Source organism: Pelodiscus sinensis, chromosome 5 (genome assembly GCF_049634645.1).
Source record: "Pelodiscus sinensis isolate JC-2024 chromosome 5, ASM4963464v1, whole genome shotgun sequence".
In the NCBI taxonomy this organism is placed as follows: Eukaryota; Metazoa; Chordata; order Testudines; family Trionychidae; genus Pelodiscus; species Pelodiscus sinensis.
This window is the reverse complement of record NC_134715.1, coordinates 11,689,421-11,715,051: the sequence shown is the minus strand read 5'-3', so window position 1 is coordinate 11,715,051 and position 25,631 is coordinate 11,689,421. Positions and strand designations below refer to the sequence as shown.

The 25,631-nt window shown below is 45.6% G+C and overlaps 1 protein-coding gene across 2 annotated transcripts; it reads right to left on the bottom strand.

The window, feature by feature from the left end:
- Positions 1 to 1,781: 1,781 nt before the first annotated feature.
- COPS4 (COP9 signalosome subunit 4) lies at positions 1,782 to 25,439 on the bottom strand. 2 transcript variants are annotated; one of them, XM_075929503.1, is made up of 11 exons: positions 25,302 to 25,439; positions 22,800 to 23,413; positions 21,757 to 21,836; positions 10,482 to 10,633; positions 9,045 to 9,148; positions 8,510 to 8,663; positions 5,808 to 5,958; positions 4,615 to 4,785; positions 3,539 to 3,654; positions 3,011 to 3,095; positions 1,782 to 2,260 (listed from the first exon to the last, which is right to left on the bottom strand). In XM_075929503.1, the coding sequence occupies exons 2-11, from the start codon at positions 22,871 to 22,873 to the stop codon at positions 2,127 to 2,129; spliced, it is 1,221 nt and encodes a 406-aa protein (XP_075785618.1). In that variant the 5' UTR covers positions 22,874 to 23,413; positions 25,302 to 25,439; the 3' UTR covers positions 1,782 to 2,126. The 2 variants fall into 2 exon arrangements, with proteins under 2 accessions (XP_075785618.1, XP_075785619.1); XM_075929504.1 differs by lacking the exon at positions 22,800 to 23,413.
- Positions 25,440 to 25,631: the final 192 nt, after the last annotated feature.

The window sequence follows — 25,631 nt, the reverse complement described above, 5'->3', positions numbered from 1 at the left end:
TCATTCTGCAGTGGAATTCCACATAACAATGCAAAAAGAACAGAGCATGTTAACCACAAACAGGAAAGGCCCAATGGGTGTGTGCTACAGGGAACCTACATGGCTCAACAACTGAGTGGGCTGTGGTCGGAAGCAACTGCCACCCCTGTTAGTTTCTCTTCCAAGAATTAGACAGCCGGAGCAGCTCTAGCTGTGCCCTCACATTACAATAGGTGGGTTGAAAAGCCATTCTTTCATCTCCACTGTGTAGTCTCACACCGGTAAAAGGGATTTGTTTGCCCAGACTTTACTCTCTTGTTCAGGATTAGGCTTTTGATATGTATCTTTGTGAGGTATGACCATACACCAGAACTGTACATGATTACGATTCTTGTGTTTGCATAAAACTATAGTGTCAATTATGGAGAAAGTGTAGTTCTTGGGTGGCATTTTCAAAAGTTCTTAGTGTTGAGTTAAATCTGATCCCATTAGTCAGTAGAAAAACTCCCCTGGACTTCAGTGAAAGGAATTAAGCCAATTCTGAGAGCTTTTAAAATCTCTCCCAAACAGCTAAATAGGCAAATACTTGTTCACCTTTTACTGGAAAAGAAAAAACACATATGAAGGAGGGTCTGAATTTCAGATGTGCAGTGAAGATCTTCATATAAAAAAGGAAAAGGTTCATCTTTTCTATTTGATTTACTAGTTTTTCCATTAATACTTCAAGAGTCAAATCCTGTCCTCATATCTCTGCAGTCTTTTTCATTTGAGGCAGATTACTAAAATATACAGGAATGCACCATAAGCAAAGATACACCTTACACCACTTGATTAAAGTAAATTTCAAGGTAGTTTATTAACAAAACTACTGGTATTATGAATCTTAGCCATGAATGTAATTATTTTCTCCCTACTGTAGATGTACCTGTATGTGACCGTTGAGAGTCCTAGAGTTTCCATAAGCAAGAATCTGTTCATCTTCTGCTGTACATGTGATTCAAGAAAATGTGATGTGCATTTTGATGATTGCAAAGCACTGCTCATCTGAAATAAATCAATACATTAAAGCAACCGCAAATTTGTCCATCTCACTTCCTGTGTATGTACGTATGTGTGTTATCTTTCACTACTACTTCTCAAGTTTCACTGTATGTACAGGTTGGACCTCCCTGGCCGGCACGCTTGAGACCTGATGGGTCCCGAATGAGGGATTTTGCCAGACCATGGGAGGTCAACTCTAGCCCACCTGCTGATGGACTCTGGGCTCTGCTGGGTTCATCAGAAGACCCCACTGGGCTCTTCACCTGGCTCCACTGCTGGGGCTCTGCTGCTCCGGGGTTGCCGGGGCTCTGCGCCTGTGTCTACTTTGCAGCCAGCCCCAGAACACCAGGCTCCTGGTCCTCATCTGCCATTGGGCTCCGCAGACTCTCTAGACTAGTGGCTCTCTGGTCCAGCAACATCCATGGTCCAGCAGGACCAGAGAGAATCCTGAACTAAACTGTATTAGAAAGAGTATGCTCCTATTTCTAATATCTAGCTAATGCTAGTTTGTCCATGGTATGCTCTCCTCACTGTTTCTGCTGTCAGAGACGTAAGACAGAATAAACTCTGATCAACTTACTTTCCTGCTCCCTGCACTGTAACAGAAGAGAGCTTTTCCTGGATGTAGTACATATCTAAATTGCAAATCCAATACAAGAAACTTGGAAGATTAGAGTTGTATTGCATTTTCACACACAAATGCAAACTGCTCATGAGTGAAGTACAAGTAACTGTTAAAACAAAGACATCATACGACTGAGTGACTCTAATTGGCTCATTCTTACCTTTACTAGAATAACCACAACACATGTTCACAACCACCAATGGAAAGTAATGAGTCCACAAAGCAATTTAGTAAACAGGATGTGCAGCAAAAATATATCTTGTTGAGATTTTACTTCTCATATTTTTAAACCACAACTTTCAAAAGAGCAAAATGTATTTCTCTCACAGACACACCATGTTGAGTATTCTGACAAAACTTCAGGAATTTTAAATGAGACTGTATAGTACTCATTCTCAGGTGGCCATTTCATAGTCCTAGTAGATGTCAACTGTTCAGCACAGAAGTACATTAATAATAGTCCAAAAACTTAAGTATAGGTTTACTGTGCCATTTGAGCTTCCATTGCTTGTGCTGTCCAGTCTGGTACTGTCTGACTAATCTTTTCCAGAAGGTTGTTAACTTGGAAACACAGTGACTGAATCTGCTTGTCCCATGTTGGCAAAGCTTCACGTGCTAAACAAACAAACAAAAAGCCAATTTATAAAAGCAGATAGACAATACTTTTTCGTCTCATAATTAAGTGAAATACCAATAAAAATGATTTTCAGTCAGAATACAGCAAAATTGTAAAGAATCTATTTACCAAGCATTTAGTATAGTTATTTCTAAATTTAAAAAAGATTAAGTGATTGATGGCTGAAAGTTACCCGATTAGCTATTGCACCACAATGTAAAAGCTGAGAATTTATCACTCATCATTATCATAGTCTTGTAAATACTAGATGAGTAACAGGATGAATTTTTTTGCAGTCTGATATAACTTTTTATTATTACAGTCAAATCACACATTCTCAGAAACATTAGAAAAGAGTAAAATATGACTTTGTAAGTTACAGGTAGACAAGCTAAACTGCTACTTACAATACAGTTTGTGCCATCTGCTGGCAAAAACAAGTCTAAGCACACTTGCTTGTAGTAGAATCAAAAAACAGGATTATGTAGCACTTTAAAGACTAACAAGATGGTTTATTAGGTGATGTTTGGATAGAAAGATGTCTGTCTGTATCTCTGCAAGTTTTTTCATATGGTTGATGGATTTCCATTCCAAACGGCTAAATGTAATGCCTTGCATATAGAATAGTGATAGAAATGTAGCCGTGCTTGTAGTAGAACCTCGTTTTAAAAATATAACTAGCTTTTGTGTTGAAGAGAACAGTTCAACTAATTTATTTTGAACTTCACCACAAAAAAGGAAAAACTTACTTTCAAAATGCACTATTCCATCAATTTGATCGATAAATCCATTCATGCGACCCTCAGTTATCATCTGAGAAGCTATCTTTTCTGCCTGCAAAATAGGAATTAGAGAGACATATGAGAATTATATTTTGTATCCAACATATTTATGGAGTTGCAAAAGGTTGCCCAGCCTTTACTCCTCTCCCTGTCCCCCAATTTATTGTTTAAGACTGCATTACTGCCGGCCAACCTCTGGCCCAAAGAGAACCAGATGGACTCCCTATGACACCCATCAAGTTACTGCTTCATCCACTTCTTGTTGCTGAGTGAAGCCAAGTAGCCCTGTGACTGACAGATAAGAGGCACTGCAGAGCACTTTCTTAAGCAAGGCAGTATTCATGGGTGGATTTGCTGTCACTTACCCAGCCTTCAGTGCCTTCAATCTTGAAAAGCTGAATTCTTTAAAATTATAACCAAAAATACCTGTCAATATCACTGCCAACAGAATTAATTTCCCGTATTCAAAAATGATCACATGGAAAATAAAGATACCTTGGCTGCAGGGATCTCTAATAGTGCTCCAAGCTCTTCAAAGGTAATATTGTTGTATAGTTTGCTTGCAGATAACAAGTTATGCTCAATAACAGCTCTGTCCAAGATACTGGAACCTTAGAGGTGGAATAAAATGACACTTCATTAAGAATTTTCAAAAGACTTTTTCTTGCACAGTCGGTAAGAAAAATACTTTGCTAAAATCTTGTATGCACCCATAGGGATGTCAACATGTAGTTGACTACATGATTAACCGATAAGCGTTGGCTTATCAGGTTAATCTTGTTGACTACATGTACCTCCTCCCACCCCTTGCTGCCTCTGTATCAGAGGTAGCAAGGTGTGTGTGTGGGGGTGGGGTAAGGGAGTGGGAGATTGCGCCTGTGAGGGGCTGGCTTTAAGCAGCTCTCCACGAATACTGGATCTGCCTGCCCACCACCATCCTGCGCTGCTACCTCGGATAGAAATGCAGCAGCGCTGAGGAGGAAGAGGGAAGGCTGGTGCCGATATGAGCAGAGAACCGACTTTCAAGCCAGCTCCCTATATATGCCAGTTCAGTAGACCCACTGCACCCCCCTTGCTGTCTCCTATAGAGGCAGGTGTTCCCCCAGAACCAGACCCATGCTGCTGCCTCTATCAGAGGCTGGAGAATCGACTACTTGCTCCTCCTCCCCATTGCTGCCTCTATAAGAGGCAGCAAGGGCAGGGGAAACAGGAGCCAGTGCTGGGGGGATCTGGCTTAAAAACTGGTTCCTCTCTGCACTGCTATCGGAGGCAGCGGAAGGTGAGGGGGGATAGGGGAGGCTGCTGTGAATAGTTTTATATTCGTTACCAGAGAGGAGATTAAAGTAGAAATTTTCTGAGGTATATAATCTAATTTTGTATGGAGAATTGGATTCTAGAAAGCTCTTAAGAGATCGATAGGTTAAAACCTGAATCTAAGACCGACCAGTAAAATACATTAAGAAGAGTAGCGTTCCAAAGATAGCTTCTCTGTGCATATACAAGATATTTACACTGGGTAACCTGTGTGGATCTTAAAATACAGTATTACTGTGCTTGAAAGAAGTCTGTACCATCAGCTGTAGTTGCTTTCTGGTGTGGCATGAGCATGGCAGCAAATTCTTGCAGCTGATTCCCTCGGATAATCCTGTCTAGATACATTTTCTCCAAGATCCCATAGGCTGAAAGCTGCTGACACCTCTCATCCTTAAAAAGAGTGGCTAACATGCGAGAGCGCTGCTGTCCTAGGAGAAATAACAAGAATGCCACAAAGTGAACTTCATTCATTCGATAAATATCAATTTACTAAATGAGTGCTCATGAGGGAACAGTGTGTGTCATGTTCACCCCTATGCTATTTTCCAGAGATAGGAGCATATCATACAGAAAACATCTCCAATGCAAAATTGTCAAGGCTTCTAATGTGCTCATCACCAGGGCGTCTTGACACTTAGTATTTCATTGCAGAAAAAGGAGTAGGAGTTCTTCTCATGGAGAATACAGGCCTACTTTAAACAAACACTTTAAGAAACAAGCCGATCTTTCCTTTTTCTAAAAATCCTTCCTGCATTGTTCCCTTAGCTGGTGTGTAGATGTATTTTATGCTCAGTCGCAGAAAAGTTTCCTTAAATAACAAGTTCCTACTTCAACCTTTTCCAAAGTATTTTCTGAAACTGCTTAAGCTTTCCTCACTTACAATCATCTTATTTGGATACAAAAAAAGCAAGTAACTTAGGCATGCAGAGAAAGATACTCAAAACTCCTAGTTATCATCCTGTTATCAAACCTTTGATCCCTTATTTATTTTCGTAGTTCTAGATTTCTCATAACGATACCTTACAACGATGAGCGTTACACAAAAGGAAATCAACTAAACAGCAACAATTCCATTTATCCCATTTATATATTTAATCCTCAATATCCTGGGCTGGCCCCAGGAAGCAACCGTTGGCTGGTCAGAGCAGCCCCTAGCCTGAGCCCCTCTCCTTGCCTTAAGCTCTCCCCACCTCCCAATCTCTTGCCCTGTCTCCTGCACTCCCACCGCCTGCCCTGAGCCTTTCCTCAACCTCCCACCCTGACTCCTGCATCCCTCACATTCCCAGCCTACTTCCCTGAGTCCTCCAAATCCCCAAGACCCTACCCTGACTCCCACAGTGACCACACCCACAGCTCCCTGCCCTGAGGGACCTAAGCAATGCTGGGTAAATCTTCTAGTATGGAATATAAAAGGCCAGAATTATACAGAAATATGTAACATTTATTTTACCTGCTGATGCTAGGATAGTACAATGCAAAGCATGCTTCAGTGCTTCTAGTCTCTCACTTTCATGGACTATGCTCTTGTAAGAGAGCTCATTGTACCTTTGGGCAGCTTCAATAAACTTCCTTCTGTAATCAAGAACACGAGCATAGCACACCTAAAGAGAGAATGTTTCAGTAAGAAAAAAGTGACCGTGTAGTGGACCTGCACATTAGTTCCTGTATTACAGAATGAGAGCATGGATCCATAAGCATCATTTTAGGCTGCAGATAAATACTCCATCATCTCAGGGAAGTTATGCAAGAGCTCAAATAACTATTCTTCTGAAGTTAGAGCCTTGATATTCTGGCAATTTGTCCTCCAAAGGCCCTGATAAAATTACACAGATTCTTGTACAGAAATTACAGAATCTTAATCTGTATGTGAAATTCACAAGTTACCACTGAGTATAAGTATTTACATACATTTTCATATCATAATCTTCCACAGTGCTTTACCAATTTAAACAAATATGCTACACTAAATTATATATACACTATTAATACCGGTCTCTCAGAATGATCTCTGCATTCACAGTTAAGGAGCACTTAATTTGAAGATGAAATTGCAGTTGTTACTAGGGATGTAAGCAACTGGTCGACTACCCGATAAGCATAAGCTTATTGACGAGTCGCTTCCCCCCTCTGCTGCCTCGGAAACAGAGGCAGCAATGGGGGGGGGGGGAAGCAGGAGCCAGTGCTGGGGGGGGAGCTGGCTTAAAAGTCTCCACGGGGGGAGGGAGGAGGAAGAGAGGGGGGACGAAAGGAGGGGGATGATGACAGGGAAGGTAGAGGTGCAGTGGGAAATGGCACAGGTGGGGACTGAAGCAGTCTCCACTCATGCCGGTCCAACTGCCGTGCCTCTGTCTTTTAAATGTAGCAAGAGCCCCACAGCAATTGTACTAGTGCTTAACTATTAAAAATGACACTGAATATAAAACAGGTAGTACGAATATTTCATAACCAGGGCTTGCCAAGTGGCGGTGAGCCCGGCTCGCCAGCCGCGCAGTTCAGCACGCTGCGCATGCGCAGACCGCACTGTGCATGCACTTACCGCGCTGCGCGGCTGTGCCAGCTTGTAATTAATTGTCAAGCCCTGTTCATAACCCATTTCTCCCTTTTGCTACTAACAATGAGACTTTGAAGTTACGTGCTCTACATTTTCAAAGAAATTCATTTTGCCTTGGTGTTTCTTCTTCAGTTTAGCATCTTTGTCTTTCAGACTTCCCTCTCCTCCAATTCCTCCTATCATGATTATACACATTCTAATGTTATAGATGACTCTGTAGTTCAAGCCTAGCATATTAAAAAAAAAAATTACTTGCACTGCTCCAGTTGCTTAATACTCTAGAACTTTATGCTTTTCTGTACTATTTGATACTGTCAGTTTTGGTGTTTCTAAACTACATGGCTCCGTTGACGGAGCCATGTAGATTAGGCTGATCGGTAGAGGGAAATGAAGCCGTGATTTAAATAATCGTGGTTTCATTTAAATTTAAATGGCTGCCGCGCTCTGTCAACCAGCTGATAATCAGCTGTTTGTCAGCAGATCAGGGCAGTCTGGACGCGCCACAGTCGACAAGGAAGCCTTTGTTGACCGGCGCAGGTAAACCTGGTTTCACGAGGCTTATCTGCGCCGGTCAACAAAGGCCTCCTTGTCGACCACGGTGCGTCCAGACTGCCCCGATTTGCCGACAAACAACTGATCATCAGCTGGTCGACAGAGCGCGGCAGCCATTTAAATTTAAATGAAGCCGCGATTATTTAAATCACGGCTTCATCTCCCTCTGCCGATCAGCCTAATCTACATGGCTCCGTCGACAGAGCCATGTAGTTTAGACACACCCTTTGAGTCCTAATTCCTACAACCTCCATGAAACTTCATGATTCTATATATTTTTGTTAAGTCTCTAAAGGTACAGCTACACAGCAGTGTTATTTTGGAATAAATGACGTTATTCTGAAATAACACAGTGCATGTCTACACTACAAGCCTTTATTTCAAAATAATGTTTCGGACGTCTTACTCTGACTCATGGGAACTCTCATTTCACAAGCAATAAGAGAAGTCAATGGAAGAGTGTTCTTCCTTTGACTTCCTGCTGCGTAGACAGCGCCAAGATCCGAATTAAGCTATTTTGATTTAAGCTACGCAGTTGATGTAGCTGAGGTTGCATTGCTTAATTCAACTTTAGCCCTGCTGTTTATTCCTAAGGTGCCACAGGACTACTCATTCTTTTAACCCATAACAAGATAATATTTAGGAGACTAAAATTTGTTAGAAGACAATATTGCTCTAGGAATATATGATTTTTTAAAAATAATTAATTTTATACATTATGGTTTGATGTCAGCAATTATTTTTATTTTTTTCCTAATGCTTATTTAAGCAAGCAATTATTTGTCCTTTCTGTTGTTTTGATTCTATAGATATAAGTTAGGGACAACATTTTCAAAAGTGCCTATGTAACCTAGAAATCTAGAGTGACTTAGACATTAAGGAGTTCAGGCTCCCACTGACTTTCAAGGAGACAAGTACATTTTTCAAAATGGACTTATCTATGCTATATCTATTTGTCAAATGCTTATGTAAAGCTCCAAAAAGCCCCATCTATAATACAGTGTGGTGGTATCTCTCTCTCTCAGAAAGAAAACTAAAAGTTGGACTACCTTATAATGGATCTGTAACTGTTCATTGGTTGATTCATTCTGAAGCAATGAAGCTCGGTTAATATAGGCCTCCGCCTGAACTGGGTCATCATCCTCCAGGTATAGTCTGGCAATTTTCAGGTAAGTCTCCAATTTGTAATCCACATTGTATTGTCTGTAAAGGAGCAGAAAAATATACAGTGCAGAAATCCAATTGTGTGAGCATTTCAATTTTGCAATCATAAGAGAATGTTAATGTGAGCAAACCTATAGCAATCCCTTATGTGTACGTAGAGAGGAAAAGGGGTATAGACTGTTTTGGAGCGAAGCTTTATTAATCACATTAGCTAGAATTATGCCAATGATTAGGTATTCCATAAAAGTCAGCACTTTGGGAGGCAAGCAGTAGAGATTATTTTGAATTTACCTACACAACTGTCACCACACTAATGAAGATCAAGAGAAATAAGCACAGAAAAATAAGACACACTTTACTCTAGGGAAGCATTTAAACATGGGATAGTCAGCAGGACTAAACTGTAACTACATTATTTACTTTTGTCCTGTTTCCAAAGGGATCCCCACTAACACTTGTGCTGCATTTCTCCAATCTTCTTCTTTCTCATAAATTGATGCAAGATGTTGCCTTATAGAAGCAACCTGGAAAAAAACCACAAAAGCATATTATATGACTGATCCATATTCTATTGACAATCATACCACCTGCTTTTTCTCTCATTTATTAATAGTATTTTCCCAACTACCTGACATATGATACAGCAGTTTCATAATCAGTATACTCCTTCCACCTATCTTTATCAAACAAAGATCAAAAAGTTTTTTAAAAAATGACTAATTGCTTAAACAGCTTCACTTTAGGTGTTCCCAAGTCAAGACACTATAGAGGGACTTGATTTTTTGGAAAGGGCTGGACATTCTCCCTCTAAAAATAATACCCTTTTACCGGTGCTAAGTTAGCATCTCCAAAATTAAGGCACCCAAAATCACTAGCCATTTCTGCAGGTCTGGGCCTAAATAGTTAACTCTCACATCACTCCTATGAAGTAGGAGTGCGCTCGTGTAATTTGGTTCCCAATCTTGAGATTTACCGTGCATGAGCACAGCCGCTGCTGCACACTATCAGTTGTGGGATCAAGGTCTCTCAGAGTAATTGTGATAATTAACTGATCCATTTGCTTGGTGTGATATGCTTAATCCATGTACAAGCATTAAAATCCATGGGTAAGCATATTTAGATGAGCATTGGGATGAAAACTGATTAAACAAACAAAATTGAAACATATGGAAATGTAAAGCAAAGCAAGTGATTGTTTTTTCCAATTCAAATATTACATTTTACCATAATATTTTAATAAAAACTTATTTTCCCCATACACAAATACTACCACTAGCTTATGATACAGAGTATCTAGAAAGAAATCATGAGCTGGCTTGGCATACCCACTAAACTAAATTTTTCAACTGACTGAGGAATTAGAATTTTAAGGGATCTTTTCCCCAATAAACATATTATGAGTTCTTAACCTATTTATGGAGCATTTTTTGATAAAACAATTTTTTTTAAATCAAATATTGTCTCTCCACATGCCCTGCCCATTATGTTACTGTTAGAAAATGTAGCACAATGAGTTCCAGCCTGCATCTCAGTGATTTCTCTAATAGCCAGATTATTGTCTTGCTCTAAGAGGCATGTTTTAGCAGTTCATGAACTAAATACTTTGCATACTGATTAAGAGGCAAGTACAGAATTCTTTGAATATCCAAAATCCTCAATGAATTAAAAAAGGAATTTTGGGTACACAAGAATGTAAAATTGGACTTTGAGTATCCATTTTTACTAGAAAACATTAATACACAATATTTAGGATTAAACTATTTTGAACTTTTTAAGACAAACATACTCATTATTAATCTTATTGTCTTGAAGACCAGAACCAGAAGGGTTAATTGCAGCACACAGAATCTCTCTTACCTGTTCTTCAAATGAAATTACTCTAGGCTGTATCTTTTCCAAGGTAAAGTGATAGATTTCTTTGGCTGTGCTATCAGGAAGATTTGGGAGATGAGTACAGAAATCTGTCAGCAATTGACGTGAGATCACTAGACTGACGTTCTCATTTACCACTAGTACAAAGACAAAATCGAAGGAAGAAATAGAAGAAATATATGTCAATGCTTTCGATATCACCGATCCATAGTTAATCAGCAACTTAATGGTAACTGAATATTCCTGGTTTTAAATCATTAAAAAAAATCTTAATTTTAAGAAAACTAGATTCTATTCTTTATGAACCCTACACTTCCCATCTTCTATATACCTCATAACAATTCTGAAGCATGGCACGGACTAACATATGATATCTTTCTATGGTTTAGAACAGGGTGAACCTTTTTTGGGTTGGGAGCCACTGATCCACAGAAAAAAAAAATCAGGTGGGGGTCACACACAAGGAAGAAGCAGAAAAATAAAGACAAGACACTCCCCTGACTCCCCTCATGCTCCAGCCCATGGTGGGGATGGGACAGGGTGAGATTCAGGGTTTACCTCCAGGGCTGGATTAACTCTTCTGAAAGCCTTTGATTAATAGATTTTGTTGGGTCTTCCTAGGCTCTGGGGTGAGGCCAAAAATGAGGGATTCAGTACATGGTAGGGGGCTACTGGAGAGTGGGTTTACAGGGCCTGGGTGGGGAGAAGGGTGCAGGAGTGGGCTGGAGAAGTGGGGTCTGAGCAAGAGGGAGAAGGCAGGAAGGGGCAAGGGACTGGGGCAGCTCTGGGGGAGAGGGGCAGGGGGATTTCCAGCCAATGAGAGTGACAGGATGGAGCCTGCAAGTGATTAAGGCACGGAGCTTACTGGCACTGCTGTTCCCTGAGCCAAAAGGAAGAGAGAACGGCTGTGCACAGAGTAGGGTTGCCAGATGGTTTCAACAAAAATACCGGACACACTTGACATTACATCACAATCTACAATACAGCTTATTTAGAAAATACCAGACATTTCTAGTTTCTTAATTTGTTTCCCAAACAGAAAGCTCAAATACTGGACTGTCTGGTTCAAAACTGGACACCTGGCAACCCTAGCACAGAGTCGCTTCCCCTCTTTTGCCATGCAGAGCCTGCAGGCCATGTGCGGACCATGGCTTCCCTTGATCCAGCCTACAAGGCTCGGGACTCCCCCTTGCTGCTGCAGGGAGCCAGCGCTGGCACTCCAGCCATGCGGAGGAGTGCCAAGGCTCAGACACAAGGCTGGAACAAGGCTCCTGCTCGCCCCACTGCAGGGGTGGGTGGGAGCACTGAGCCTTGCAGGCCAGATCAAGGCAAACCGCAGGCCACAGGTTCCCCATCCTTGTTTTAGAATGAAAGTTCTTTCTAACCTGCTATTTCTTGGGGTGGAGGGGTGGTTATAACCGTGATTCTTTTTTTATACTGTAGACTGGCAAACCCATTCACAAACTTTTGGTGGACCAGTAACATTTTATTTGAATATTCATTATGAAAATAATAAATATGCAAATAAAATGTTACTGGTCTAAAGCCCCGGCCCCCAGAGCCGCCGCAAACAACTGGCTTCAGCTCTGGCAGTTGCCATGTGGCGGCCGCAGCTGGCTGCTCACAGCAGCTCTGGGGGTGGGGCACACCCCAGCTCCCTGAACACCCAGTGGCAGCCCTAACCCCTAGACCTCCCATCCCTCAACTACTCCCAGCGCCAGCCACTAACCCGAGTCCCCTGCACCCAATCCCACCCAGTGCCAGCCTCCTGCCCTCAGAGCTCCCCAGTGCCAGCTCCCCATCCCAAACACATCAGTGCCAGTCCCCTGCTCCTTAAAGCCCCCCAACACCAAACCCCCCTGTGCCAGCCCACCTCTTAGAGCCCCCCCACCCCTAGAGCCTCCAAGCACTAGATCTCCCCCCAACTCGCCCCGGAGCCCCTCAGCGCCTGCCTCACCTCCTTCACCTAGCCCTGTGCTGACTCCCAGCTGCCAGATGAGCACTGCTAACTGGGTCACAGCTACTCTAAGGCTACCGTGCCAGGCTCTGCATGGCCCTCCCGCCGTGCAGACAACTGCTCTTCCATGTCCAGGAGGTGACCCTGGTTGGCTGCGAGGCGGGGCAGAACACACCTTTCCCAACAGCAGCAGGGGAGGGGCTGGGCAGTGTACCCCAGCCCTGGCCCCCAGAGCTGCCGTGGCCTGGCACAGCGGTTGGTAAGTGCTGTGTTATAACCACCTTGGGCAAGCTAAGACTTCATGCTAATTTTTATCATGCCTGTTCTCAGTCTGGACAACTGATCCAGGGAAACTTTGGTAAAATTATTTGACAGTTTTAAATATCCAAGTATGAGGGGGGGGAAAAAAGGTCTTGAGCATTTTTTCCTGTTTTGTAAACTTTTGAATTAATGTGTAAAAAGCATTTTTGAACCAATAATCACTTTAGTCCTCAGCAGAGGCCAGCTATCTTGGGTTTTCATATAGTGAATATGTACAGTGCTCATTTTATTTCTTTTATCACATTTATAGTGCAAATATTTGTAATCAAAATAATAATATAGTATTTTTCAATTCACCTCATACACGTACTTTAGTTCAAACTTAGAAAGATGGCTTTTTGTTGGGTTTTTTTGGTTACATAATTGCACTCAAACACAAAACAATGCAAAACTTTGGAGTCTACAAGTTCACTCAGGCCTGGTATATGCTATGAGTTCAGGTTGAATTTAGCCTCATTTTCTAAACACTGAGCCCACACTACCAAGGCCGTTCTGTCGACTTCAAGGGCAGCTGAAGTCGATTTCAATAGTCCTGCTTTTCACGAAGGGTAATGCAAAATTTGACCTGGCATGGTCAAATTCACAGTAGTGTAGACTCAGCGCTGAGGAAGTTGAGGTTCTTGGCCACCAGGGGGCATCCCACAGTGCCCCGTGCTGACCGGAACAGGAACTATACGATTATTTCGAATTTACTAAGTTCAACTTCTGGGCACGCGATTTTGAGAAGTCGAAGTTCCGTGTCCTCGCTATGGGGAAGAAATGAATTTGCTCCGAAGTAATGCATTCACATTCACGGAGCCTGCCTTGGAATCTGAGACCCAGAAAGCACGCTGGGAAGCACACCAGGACAGCGGATACTTCTGGTATCCTGTTGGTCTGGAAAACAGCAATGGATGTTTACAGGGGCTCCTCTCCATATCCATGTCCCACAAGGCACTCTTCCCACTCCCATTCTCCCCCCGCAGGACTGAAAAGGGGCACACTGGGTATGCTCTGGTTGCCCACGTGGACACCATCGCACTGTGACCATGGAGACAGAGCTGCTGCAAAGCAGTACCATGCTCATGGCTTTCATGCTGCACCTCATGGTGCAGTACACCAACAGCGCCTGCATGTTGCTCCACCAGGCACATAACGAGAACGAAGAGGACGGTCCCTAATATGGCCCTGCTCAGCCAAGTCTTGGTGCCATGCTACTGTTCATGCGCCTCAATCCCTTGGACACAGTTGAATGCCACTTCTGACAGAGGTAGATGAGCTCGGACTGCTGGGACCACATCATCATGCAGCGATGGGATGACCAGCAATGGCTGCATGCACAAGGCCACCTTCCTTGACATCAAGAGGCATCAGGAGAGCAATGTAACCCGCCATTCCCATGCAGAAACGGGTGGCTGTTGCCTTCTGAAAGCTTGCCACTCAGCTGGACAGCTACCACTCAGTCGGGAATCAGTTCAGGGTGCAGAAATCCACAGTTGGGCCTATGCCAGTATAAGTAGTCAAGGTCATCAACCAAGTTCTGCTATGGAGGGTTGTCACTCTGGGCAACGTGGACAACATCACGGACAGCTTTACCAACACGGGCTCCCCAGCTGTGGGGGGTAAAGGCAGAACACACATCCCCATCCTGGCTCCCAACCACCGGGCCTTAGAGTACATCAACCGCAAGGGGTACTTCTCCATGGTGCTGCAGGCACTCATGGATCACAGGGGACGCTTCCCTGATATCAATGTTGGATGGTTGGGAAAGGTGCATGACACGCGCATCTGTCTGAACTTCTCCCTGTTCAGAAAGATGCACGCTGGCACTCCCCCCCCCTCACTGGACAATCAGTTGGAGAGGTGGACATGCCCACTGTGATCCTGGGCAACACAGCCTACTCCTAGCTCCCCTGGCTCATGAAGTCCTACACAGGCAGTTCGGACCACAGCAAGGAGCAGTTCAACACTAGGCTGAGCAGGTGTAGAATGGTGGTGGAATGTGTGTTCGAGCATTTAAAGGGGAAGTTCAGGAGTCTCCTCACCTGGCCTGGACCTCAGTGAGTGCAACATCCCCTTTGTGGTGGTGGCCTATTGTGTGTTCCATAACCTGTGAGAAAACAAGAGGGAGACTTTTCTGCCAGGGGGTGGGGCTGAGGCAGAACACCTGGCCTGGGAGTTTGAGCAGACAGACATGAGTGCCATATAGCGAGCACAGCAAGGGGCAGTGCTCAGAGAGGCCTTGAAAGACAGTTTTATGCAAGGCCAGTTTTGAGACTCTCTCTCCCGCCCCCGGCTCTCCACAAGGGGCCCCTGCATTTCCTACGTGTGCCTTTCATCCCCTTTCCTTCACCTGCCCTCCCCTCCCTCGCAGAGCAAACAAAGAGATTGTTGAAACAAACAGGAGTCTTTTCAGGGGACATACAACAAGGAGGGAATGGAAAAAGAACCTGGAATGGGGGAGGGAAATTCAGAGACAGGGCTGGGACTGGCAACTGCCTCCAGCTGCCTTAGAGGGCCCACCACCATGTGTTCTGGGGTCCCGGAAGCCTCTGGGGACCTTTACAGGGGAAGCCATCGGGCTGGTGGGGAAGTGGCTGGCCCACTGCCACATGCTCCATCTCCGCAATGAGGGTGGAGAACATGTTCTCCGGCTGGCATGCCAACTGTTCCCATACAGCCTCTCTCCTCTCCTGGTCAGCCTGGCACTCCTCTCTCTTGACAACCGGATCCAGGCACTCTGCCTCGACTTCCTACACAAAGGACTGAAGGCAGTCCAGCTACTCCCTCATGAGCTCACCCCCGGTTCTTTTTCTCCTGCGGATCCCGGTCAGGTAGGTAGATGCAGTGAGAGGTGGGGGATGCGCCCAGCTCGCAGCTGTGCCAGCTGTGAAGAAAAGTTACAAGGGCAGTTATCACAGGAGACGCTTTGTATGAAGACTAACCCTAATCTCTGAGCCGACACCGAAGGTCTCAGTTCAGACAATGGTGATGTGCTTTGAGCAAGGCCATCTGTTGCCTAGAAAGCAGGCACTTTCCAGCAGGTGCACCGACGTGCCAGGGGAGTATCACAACACACACAGTCTGGAGACAAGCAAGCATGGGACGGTGCTGGCCAGGCCAGAAGCCTGGGGGTGGGAGTGCGGACAGCTTCCTCCTGTGTCCCACACATGCCAGGTCCAGCACTTGTGGCATCCTGCAGAGAGAAAACTTCTAACCTTGCCTGCTGAAGTGGGGAGGCAGGTGAAAGGTGTGTGTGAGTGGCAGACACTGCTTGCCGGAGAGTATGCTAATGGGTCCACCTCCTCTTCCTTCTCTTGGCAGGTTCCCATGCACAATATCAGTCTTCTCCACATCACAGTGCTTAATAAGGAGCGAATGCTGACTGAGTGTGGGCATGACCCAGGGCCATGTGCTGCACTGCTGTGTGGTTCCATGACCTCAGACTACTTACTGGTGGTTTGACATGGGAAGATGCCCTACTACAGAGGCTGAAATATAGCAGGTCTCTCCAGGAACCTTGTGAGAAGGCTTGAGAGGTTCCTGTGCGAGAGTGTCATGGAGCCGAGTGCTCCAGACTGGCGCTCCATCTGAAGACACGTGAACAAGGTGTTGTGTGATCCCCACACAGAGTAGGACAAGAGGAGTGGACAGCTCCTTGCAGCCCGTCACCTGACCCTGCTTGTAGATAGAGAAAGTTAGAGATCTCACCAGAAGTGCCCTCCCCAGAGTTGTTGGAAGCCTCAGGCACATCCTGGGAGGGGGCAGGGACTGGCTCCAAAGTGAGGAGCAGCTTTCAGTCATCATTGGCTGGCTGGTCTCTTGGTCCTCCACGTCTTTGTCCTCCTCCTCTGCCACCCTGTCCTCCTGCAGGCTGACACCAGGCATGTCTTGGCCAGACTCAATATCCACGGCAAGGGAGGTGACCGGCTCCCATCCCAGAATGGCATCCAGCTGTTCGTAACAGCAGCAGGTGAGGTGCCACCTTAGTGTCTGCTCTGTTCCATGGCCCTCTGGCAGGACTGGCGCTGCTCTCTGAATATGAGCCTGCACTGCTCCAGGTTCCTGCTGTGGCGTTTGGCTGAGAGGCTGGTGGCAATCCTCCCATAGATGTTGGCATTCCTCTTCTTGGTGCGGAGTTGATGGAGGTTGGACTCCACCCTCCCCACATCTTGATGAGGTCCAGGATCTCCCTAGCACTCCAGGCTTCTCTTCTGTGTCCCTGGGCAGTGGAAGCTGTGGGAATAAAAGTGCTAGCAGTCGTCAGAGTGTCTGAGGGGACATTGGAGGCGTTCATGTCTCCATATGCTGGTCACTCGCAGAGGGCTCATGAAGCTGGCCATGTGGGACATGCACTTCCCCACTTGCCAGGACTTCTAGAACACCGTGGGGAGAAGGGAGGAAGGGGAGCAGTGGAGATGCCAGGTGTGGTCAGAGCGGACAGCTGTAGAAAGCCTCCCAGAGGCCAATTAGTTTGAATTAGCGGCACCAGAGTATCTACATTACCATTATTTCAGACATACAAGGTTAGGAACAGTTACACCACATGAAAAAAAAAAAAGGATTGCAAGGCTCGAATTCTGCAGCCCCTAATTGAGGAAGTAGTGGACTTGGTAGTGTGGACACATGGCTTAGATCAGTGGTCCCCAACCCTTTGTGGCTGCCGGGTGCCCGGTCCGCTCACATGCTTGGCATCCGAGGGCGGGACCGCTCACGCGCCGCACTTCTGGGTGTGGGGCCACACATGCACCGCAAGCCCATTGGTGGGGCCACCCACGAGCCATGCACCCGGGGCCGGCACTGAGCATGTGCCGCGTGCCCAGTGCAGAGGTCACCCACACGCCCAGGGCAGGGGTCGCCCATGTGCCACACGCCTGGGGCCAGGACCATGCATGTGCTGCGTGCCGGGGGCGGGGACAGGCCAGATGTTTTGGCAGACACACATAAATGCTCCAGCAGGTGCCATGGTGCCCGCGGGCACGGCGTTGGGGACCACTGGTTTAGATAATCGATCGTGAGGGGCTATTTTTGGAATAAGGTTCTAGTGTAGACTAGGGATGTTAAATATTGGTTACTTGAACTGTTGATTAACCTCATGAATTCTTATTGGTCACTTGACTATTCTATCATTCCCGGGTGTAGGGCCGGCAGCCAGTGTGCTCTGGCCCCATTCCTGAGGTGTCCCCTGACACTCCTCACTGCTGCCTCCGATACAGAAGCAGCAGTTTGGGGTGCCAGGCGGGAGCTGGTCCACGAGGGGAGCCGGTTTAAAAACCAGCTTCCCTTGCAGACTGGCCGCCTGTCACCTCTGATACAGAGGCAGCAGCGCGGGGTGACAGCAGCCCCTGTCCAGGAAATGTCTGTGCCACAGATCAGGTGCGAGCCAGAATTGAGCCAGGCTGCATGCCTGCCTGGCTCTTCATACACTTTACCTACAGAGCTGCAGCAGGAGTAGGTCCCAAGCCCCATGCAAGCTGGGACTGAGCTGGGCTGCTGGGCCAACCTAGTAAAAAATTTACTGGCGGGGAGGGGGAAATGTGTGTAGTCTATAGCATTAACTGATAAGCTTTTTTGCTTATGAGTTAATCAACCATACTATTACATCGCTAGTGAAGACCAGGCCCAGGTGAACAGGAAAAGCCCCGGTAAAGTCTGAATTTCATTTCCCATGTCACCAACATTGTAAGCACATCTCACAGCAGGCAGTACACATGGCCGTGACTTCCATGAATTCATGTCCCATAAAATCCAGTTCCCAGGATCACAAAAGAACACCAGCATGGAGTGTGCAGGAGATCTTGTACCTCACTGAAGTGAGGGGAAAGGAATCCATTCTCTCAGAGCACCGAGAAAGCAAATGAAATGCCAAGATCTATGCAAAGATAGCCAAGTGCATGGTGGAGAAGATATACTCCAGGGACACCCAGCAGTGCCATATTAAAATAAAAGAGCGGAGGCAGTCCTACCACAAGACAAAGCAGGCAAACCACAAACACGCACTTCTATGACTGCTGCATGCGATCCTAGGAGAGGACCAGGACAGCGGTGCAGCAGGACAGGATAGGGTGGAGGGAACTGCAAGTGAAGCATCAGGAGAATATCTTGAAGCAAATGAAGAGTATCTTTTTCGTCCCTGACAGCTGTGATGCAATGCCTGGCAGAAAGCCTGCAGAGGACCCCCCTCCCCACACACACACACTCTGTGCAGAACAACTTTCCCTCCTCATGCAATCCCACTGTGTGCACTCTCTGGGGTGGGAGGACACTCACGGGCAGCCTCACACTCAACCTCAGGAGGCAAAAGGCTCTCCTTTCGTTTCTGATCCCCTTTCCTTTTGGGTCCTACCATGGACTCATTTTCTGTCCCTATTGTCTTCCCTAAATAAAAATGCATGATTTCTATACAACAGTCTCTTCATGGTTTGTATTGCAGGGGTGGGATGGAGGATTACAGGAAAACACACTGAATGCAGAGGCAACTCGTTGAAAGCAACGTGCACAACTCTCAAAACTGGCCATTCATAAATCTTTCTTTCAAAGCTTCTCTAATTTGCACCATCCCATATTGTGCTCTCCTTATTGCCCTGGTGTCTGGCTGCTCAAAATCTCTGGGTGGGTGCTCTGTCTCAGTCTCCCACCCTGACAGATATCTTTCCCCCTTACTCTCACAAATATTACGGAGCACACAACAGCTGCCACCACAAAGGGAATGTTGTGTTTGCTGAGGTCTAATCTAGTTAGTAGACTCCTAAACCTTCCCTTTAAATGCCCAAAAGCACATTCAACCGCCATTCTGCACTTGCTAGGCCTGTAGTTGAGCTGCTCCTTACTGGGGTCCAGGCTGCCCATGTACGGCTTCATGAGCCATGGGAGCAAGCGGTAGGTTGGGTCGCCAAGGATCTCTAGTGGCATTTGCATGTCTCCAATTCTAATTTTCCAGCCTGGGAGAAAAAGTTCCAGCGCGCCTCTTTCTGAAGAGGCACGAGTTCCTAAAGATGCATGCATCATGCACTAGACCCAACTATCTCACACTGATGTTGGTGAAATGGCCTTTGTGATTCACCAGCGCCTGCAGCACCATCGAAAAGTACTCCTTGTGATTTATGTACTGCTTGTCAAGGTGATCAGGGCCAAGATGGGGATGTATATTCCGTCTATCACCCCACTGCAGTTAGGGAACCCCATCACAGCAAAGCCATCCACTATGGTATCCATATTTCCCAGAGTCACTACCCTCCCTAGCAGAATGGTATTGATTGCCTTGGCTATTTGTATAACAACACTGCAGATTTCCCCACTCCAAATTGATTCCCAACTATCCGGTAGCTGTGTGGCTTTGCAAGCTTCTACAGGGCAATTGCCACACACTTCTCCACTGTTACAGTAGTCTCGTTTGGGTGTCCCTGCATTTCAAGGAAGGGGAAAGCCATTTGCAAAGTTCCATGAATGTGGCCTTGTGCATTCAAAAGTTTTGCAGCCACTGCTGATTGTGCCATACCAGAAGCACTATGCAGGCCCACCAGTCTGTGCTTGTCTCACAGCACCAGAACTGGTGTTCCACTGTTTCTAGAGGATCAAATGCTGGCTGCACTTCCAAGTTGCTGAATGCAAGGGCTTGCATGTATAGTGTGCCCATTGGACCCCAAGATGGAGGAAATTCCTCCTCATCCTCCTTGTGGAGTGACATGCTTGTTTTCTTGACATGTTACAGCTCTGCAACACGAGACAGGACCGAGCCCCCTGGCTCTCAAAATCCTTTCAATGCAGAACTGTAGCAGGGGTAGCTGCCAGGACCCGGCACGATCTGGGACTAAGCAGTGTGCCTGCTGGCCAGCTCTCAAAATCCTTTAAATGCAGAGCTGTTTATTGTGTAAATGACATTTTTATTGGCTACACAATTACCAAATTACATGCTTCCTAATATCCCTAGTAGATATGGGCTAAAACAAAACAAGTTTGTTTATCTATACAGGAGATAAAGCTGCCCGTGTTTTATTTACAATGTCATCTGAAAGTGAAAACAGGCATTCGGATGGCACTTTTGTACTCAGCATTGCAAGGTTGATGGAAATTCTATTGACTACTCAATTAGCTGGTAATCAAAATTTAACATCGCTATATAGGACTCAACCCAAGGTTTAAAGAATCTGAAGCACCTTCTAAAATCTGACAGGTATGAGGTAAGGAGCATTCTTTCAGAAGTCTTAAAAGAGTAACACTGATATGGAAACTACAGAACCTGAACCACCAAAAAAGAAAATCCATCCTTTTGCTGGTGGTGAAAATGATGATGAAAATGAACATATGTCGGTCTGCTCTGGTTTGGAATGTTATCGAGCAGAACTCATCATCAACATGAACACATGTCCTCTGGAATGGTGGTTGAAGCATGAAGGGACAGAAGAAACTTTGCAGTGTAATTCAACAGTGCATGTGAACAATTGTTCTCATTTTTCAGGTAACACTGTCTGAGCAACTGGCTGAACAGCAGGACTGAATGGACTTGTAAAACACTAAAGCCTACATTGTTTTATTTCTGAATGCAGTTTTTTATATCTAATTCTACTTTTGTAAATTCAACTTTTATGATAAAGAGAATGCTCTATACTACTTATATTAGGTGAATTGAAAAATATTATTTCTTTTAATTTTAGGGTGCAATATTTGTAATAAAATATAAAGAGAGTACTGTTCACTTTGTATTCTATATTATAATTGAAATAAATATATTTGTAGATGTAGAAAATATCTAAAATATTTAAATAAATGATAGACTATTATTGTTTAGCAACAAAATTATTGGCAATTAATTTGTTTAATTGCTTGGTTACTCTAATTTTAACATACTGATGATTGGTGCTCCAAGCAGATGCAGATGCAAGATTGAATATGGACAGCACATCAAAAATTCACATAGCCTGAACTATATTTATCTGCATGTGTAATCCAACATGCATCAAGTCTTCAGTCAACAATGCATAAACACAACAAATACATACTTACTTGCTTCTACAAAAGCTTTCAAGGCTTCTAGTTGTTCCACTCCTGACAGTTGAATTGCTTTTTCCAGTATCTGACGATATCTGCCCATAGATTTAAAATTAAAAAATGTATCACAATTAATATCCTTTTATTTAAATATCCCCCGTGGCATTTGCATTTACATGGCTGCAGCTTTTTTCCGGCTCTGGGTTTTTGCCGGAGAAAAGCGCCAGTGTAGACGCTTGAAAGTAGGAATAAGGGATCTTCCGGAAAAGGGCTTATTTTCCGGAGAATCGCGTCTACAGTGGCGCTTTTCTCCGGCAAAAACCCCGAGCCGGAAAAAAGCGGCAGCCATGTAAATGCAAATGCCGCGGGGGATATTTAAATCCCCCGGGGATATTTAAATCCCCCGTGGATTTGCAATTCCCAAGTGTCTCATTAGCATCCCTTTTCTGGAAAGGGGTGCCAATGTAGACACAGCCTATATGTTTGGTGGTGTTTTTTAGGGCTTTTCCCAAGAGACCCTGCTGCATAATACCAACGGCGCAGAAAATACGTGATTTTTTAAAAGGAATTTAAAGCTCGGACGCCTCTCTCCGTACAATTGCTCTGGCTCTAGAAAAAGACACAATGGGCATCAGATGGGTTCTTTTGTCTTTCAAGCCCAAGGCTCTGGGAACACCGACTGTTCTGAAACGGACAGTTCAGCACCAGCCTGCAGCATCTACAGCCCCTTGGTTAAATTAAATGGAGAGGGGGGGGGGGTCTGGTTAATCCCCCCGCCCCGAGGCAGCGGGGGAGGGGGGGGGCGGGGTAGGTAGGTGCAGTCGACAGCATTGACCAATAATAAGCGCAGGTTTTTCCGTTAATCCGTTTTATCCGTTAATCGTCTGCCATTCACGAAGTGACAAGACAGACCCGGGCGCCTCCGCCCTGCCAGGCACAGGGGCCGCGGCTCGCGGAGGAAGCAGGACCCTGCAACCCCCGACTAGTCCTCAAGCACCCGCCAACCGCCTTCACCTCAGCCGGGAGCGCCCCCTCCCCCCAGCCCGGCCCGCACTCACTTCCCCGCCAGGTCCTTGTGGGAGCCGCTGGAATTCATGAGCTGGGCCAGCTCCTGCCTCACCGCGGCCGCCATCTTGTCTCGCGCAAACTGACAGACGCGGTCCTCCCCCTGCCAACGAGAGGGAAGCCGCCGCCGCCGCGTCCCCGCTGTATCATAGAGGAGCGTCGGCTAGAAAGGCTCCTGCCCCTGAGAAAAGGGTCACGTGACGCCTTCCCAGCCCGGAGTCCTTCCCTCCTCGCGAGCGCTGCTGGCCAGTTGCTGCCTCCCTGGGATGCGGAAGGGCTGATCCGCCAGCGGGTTGACGTACTGACCCGGCCCCACACGAAAGCAGACTCTGTACCTGGGAGGGGACCCTCAGTCCCTTCCTCCCTCTAAGGCCAGGAGAGGCGCTCTGAGCTATTTCTCCGGAAGGTGTCATTCCCAGTATTGCCCGCCTGGCTGGTGCAGATGGCAGGTCTGGAAATGCAGGATCTCATGCCCCAGTGAGAGGGATGGATGATAAGTTCTTTCCTTCCCATGCGGTCTCTCGGGTCAGAGAAGGAAGCAGGGCCAGAGCCTGATGAGTGGAATATTTTGTAGCTCTGTTTCTTTCCGAACTGTGTTGCTTGTCGGCTGTGTTTCAGTGGTGTACACAGCATGGCTGTCGTACATACGTTATCAGAAGATTTCAGACATTACAGTATTTATTTTCCTTTTCTAATCTGTGTATAGCGTTTTATCTAAAAGTAGATGAATAATTATACTGTTCCTATTTTACCAGTGTATAACTGAGGTCCGGATATGTAAACTAAAATTTTCAAATATAGCACCTACATACAAGAGTGCTGCTTTTCATAAGTGGAGAGGTGGACTCAGCTCATATTTCAAAAGGAGTGTTCTATTTACTTAAATGTCAGGCAGCTATCTTCAGGATTGTGCTTCAGCTGGAACCATGGAAAGAGACTGAGATCAATTTTTTTTTTTATTTTTTTGTACACTGACATTTGAGTTGCAAACACTGCAGATAAATGTTTTAATGGAGAGAAAACCAATAATTAAGAGGTGAGGAAAATTCCCTTGGTTTGTTCATACCCTACAAATAAGTGGAGGATACCTATGGTACAGAAGCTAAACAGAATGAATACATTTCCCTTGCAAGAGGGTGTATGCTCAAGGTAAAAGCAATGCCATATGTTGCACTTCCATATCACCTTTCATGAAAGGTTTGCCCAGTGCTTAGGAAGCTGTCACTTGTTAGCCCATTTTATAGATGTAACAAGACTGGAACCACTCACTGCCTGTTTTTCAGTGTCTTGACTTAAGGGCTACGTCTAGACTGGCATGATTTTCCAGAAATGCTTTTAACGGAAAAGTTTTCCGTTAAAAGCATTTTCGGAACAGAGCGTCTAGATTGCCACGGACACTTTTCTGCAAAAGCACTTTTTGCGGAAAAGCATCCGTGCCAATCCAGACGCGCTTTTCCGCAAAAAAGCCCCGATCGCCATTTTCGCGATCGGGGCTTTTTTGCCGAAAACAAATCTGAGCCGTCTACACCAGCCCTTTTGCACAAAAGATTTGCGCAAAAGGACTTTTGCCCGAAAGGGAGCAGCATAGTATTTCGACAAAAACACTGACAATCTTACATGAGATCAGTGGTTTTGCGGAAATTCAAGTGGCCAGTGTAGACAGCTGGCAAGTTTTTCCAGAAAAGCGGCTGATTTTCCGGAAAAACTGGCCAGTCTAGACACAGCCAAGCAGCTTCAGAGGGATAGCTGAGTTAGTCTGTAACAGGAAAAAATTTAAAAACAATAAATAGTCTAGTAGCATCTTAAAGACTAACAAAACATGTAGATGGTATCATGAGCTTCCTGTGACAAAACCCACTTCTTCAGATATATTCCAGTCATATGAAGAAGTGGGTTTTGCCCATGAAAGCTCATATCACCCTCTATTGGTGCGTCTAGACTGGCAAGATTTTGCATAAAAGCATCCACTTTTGCACAAAAACTTGCCAGCTGTCTACACGCTGCTTGAATTTGCGCAAGAGCACTGACTTTGTAATGTACAAAATCAGTGCTTCTCGCGCAAATACTTTCATGCTCCTGCTCAGGAAAAAGCCCTGCGCAAGAATACTTGCTCAAGAGGGCCAGTGCAGACAGGGAATAATTGTTTTACGCAAAAAAGCCCCAGTAGCTAAAATGGCGATCGGGGCTTTCTTGTGCAAAATCACGTCTAGACTGGCCACAGATGCTTTTGCGCAATAACACTTTTTGCGCAAAAGCATCCGTGCCAATCTAGATGCGCTTTTGCTGAAATACTTTTAACAGAAAAACTTTTCCTTTAAAAGTATTTCTGCAAAATCATGCCAGTCTAGATGCAACCTACATGTTTTGTTAGTCTTTAAGGTGCTTCTAGTTTTAAGTTTTGACTTAAACAGTTTCTATCTATGGGGCAGTATAGCAGAGTGCACGCATCCAGTGCCCAGAAGGGTGCTACAAGTAGAGGAGGCTGGAATGCTTACCCAATGCATCACTATCGCCAGGCCTCTCTCAGCTGTTCCCCAACCATTTCAGATCAGTGGGAGACGCAGGCTGCACACGCAGCACCATACACACGCACACCCGGGCTCCTCCTTAAGGCTCCACCTACCCCTGCTTCTCCTCTCACCTTGCGCACTTGCCAGCCCTTGCGTGCCTGTGCAGCGGCACGTGACATGGTCACGAGCCAACGGGATGCGATGACGCACCCGGAAACGGCTGGAAGGAAGCGCCGGCCCCAAAGGGCGGGAGAGGGAGGAGCTGCGCTCGCTTGGTGACGCTATGTCGGTTGCCAAGGCGGCGCTGCGCATTAT

Excerpts from the sequence above, each read along its gene's own strand:
- COPS4 (XM_075929503.1), bottom strand. The coding sequence starts at position 22,873 with ATGGCGGCCGCGGTGAGGCAGGAGCTGGCCCAGCTCATGAATTCCAGC. Across the intron at positions 4,786-5,807 it reads TACTATCCTAGCATCAGCAG|GACAGCAGCGCTCTCGCATG; the intron begins GTAAAATAAATG and ends TATTTCTCCTAG. Across the intron at positions 2,261-3,010 it reads TGGAATAGTGCATTTTGAAA|CACGTGAAGCTTTGCCAACA; the intron begins GTAAGTTTTTCC and ends TTGTTTGTTTAG.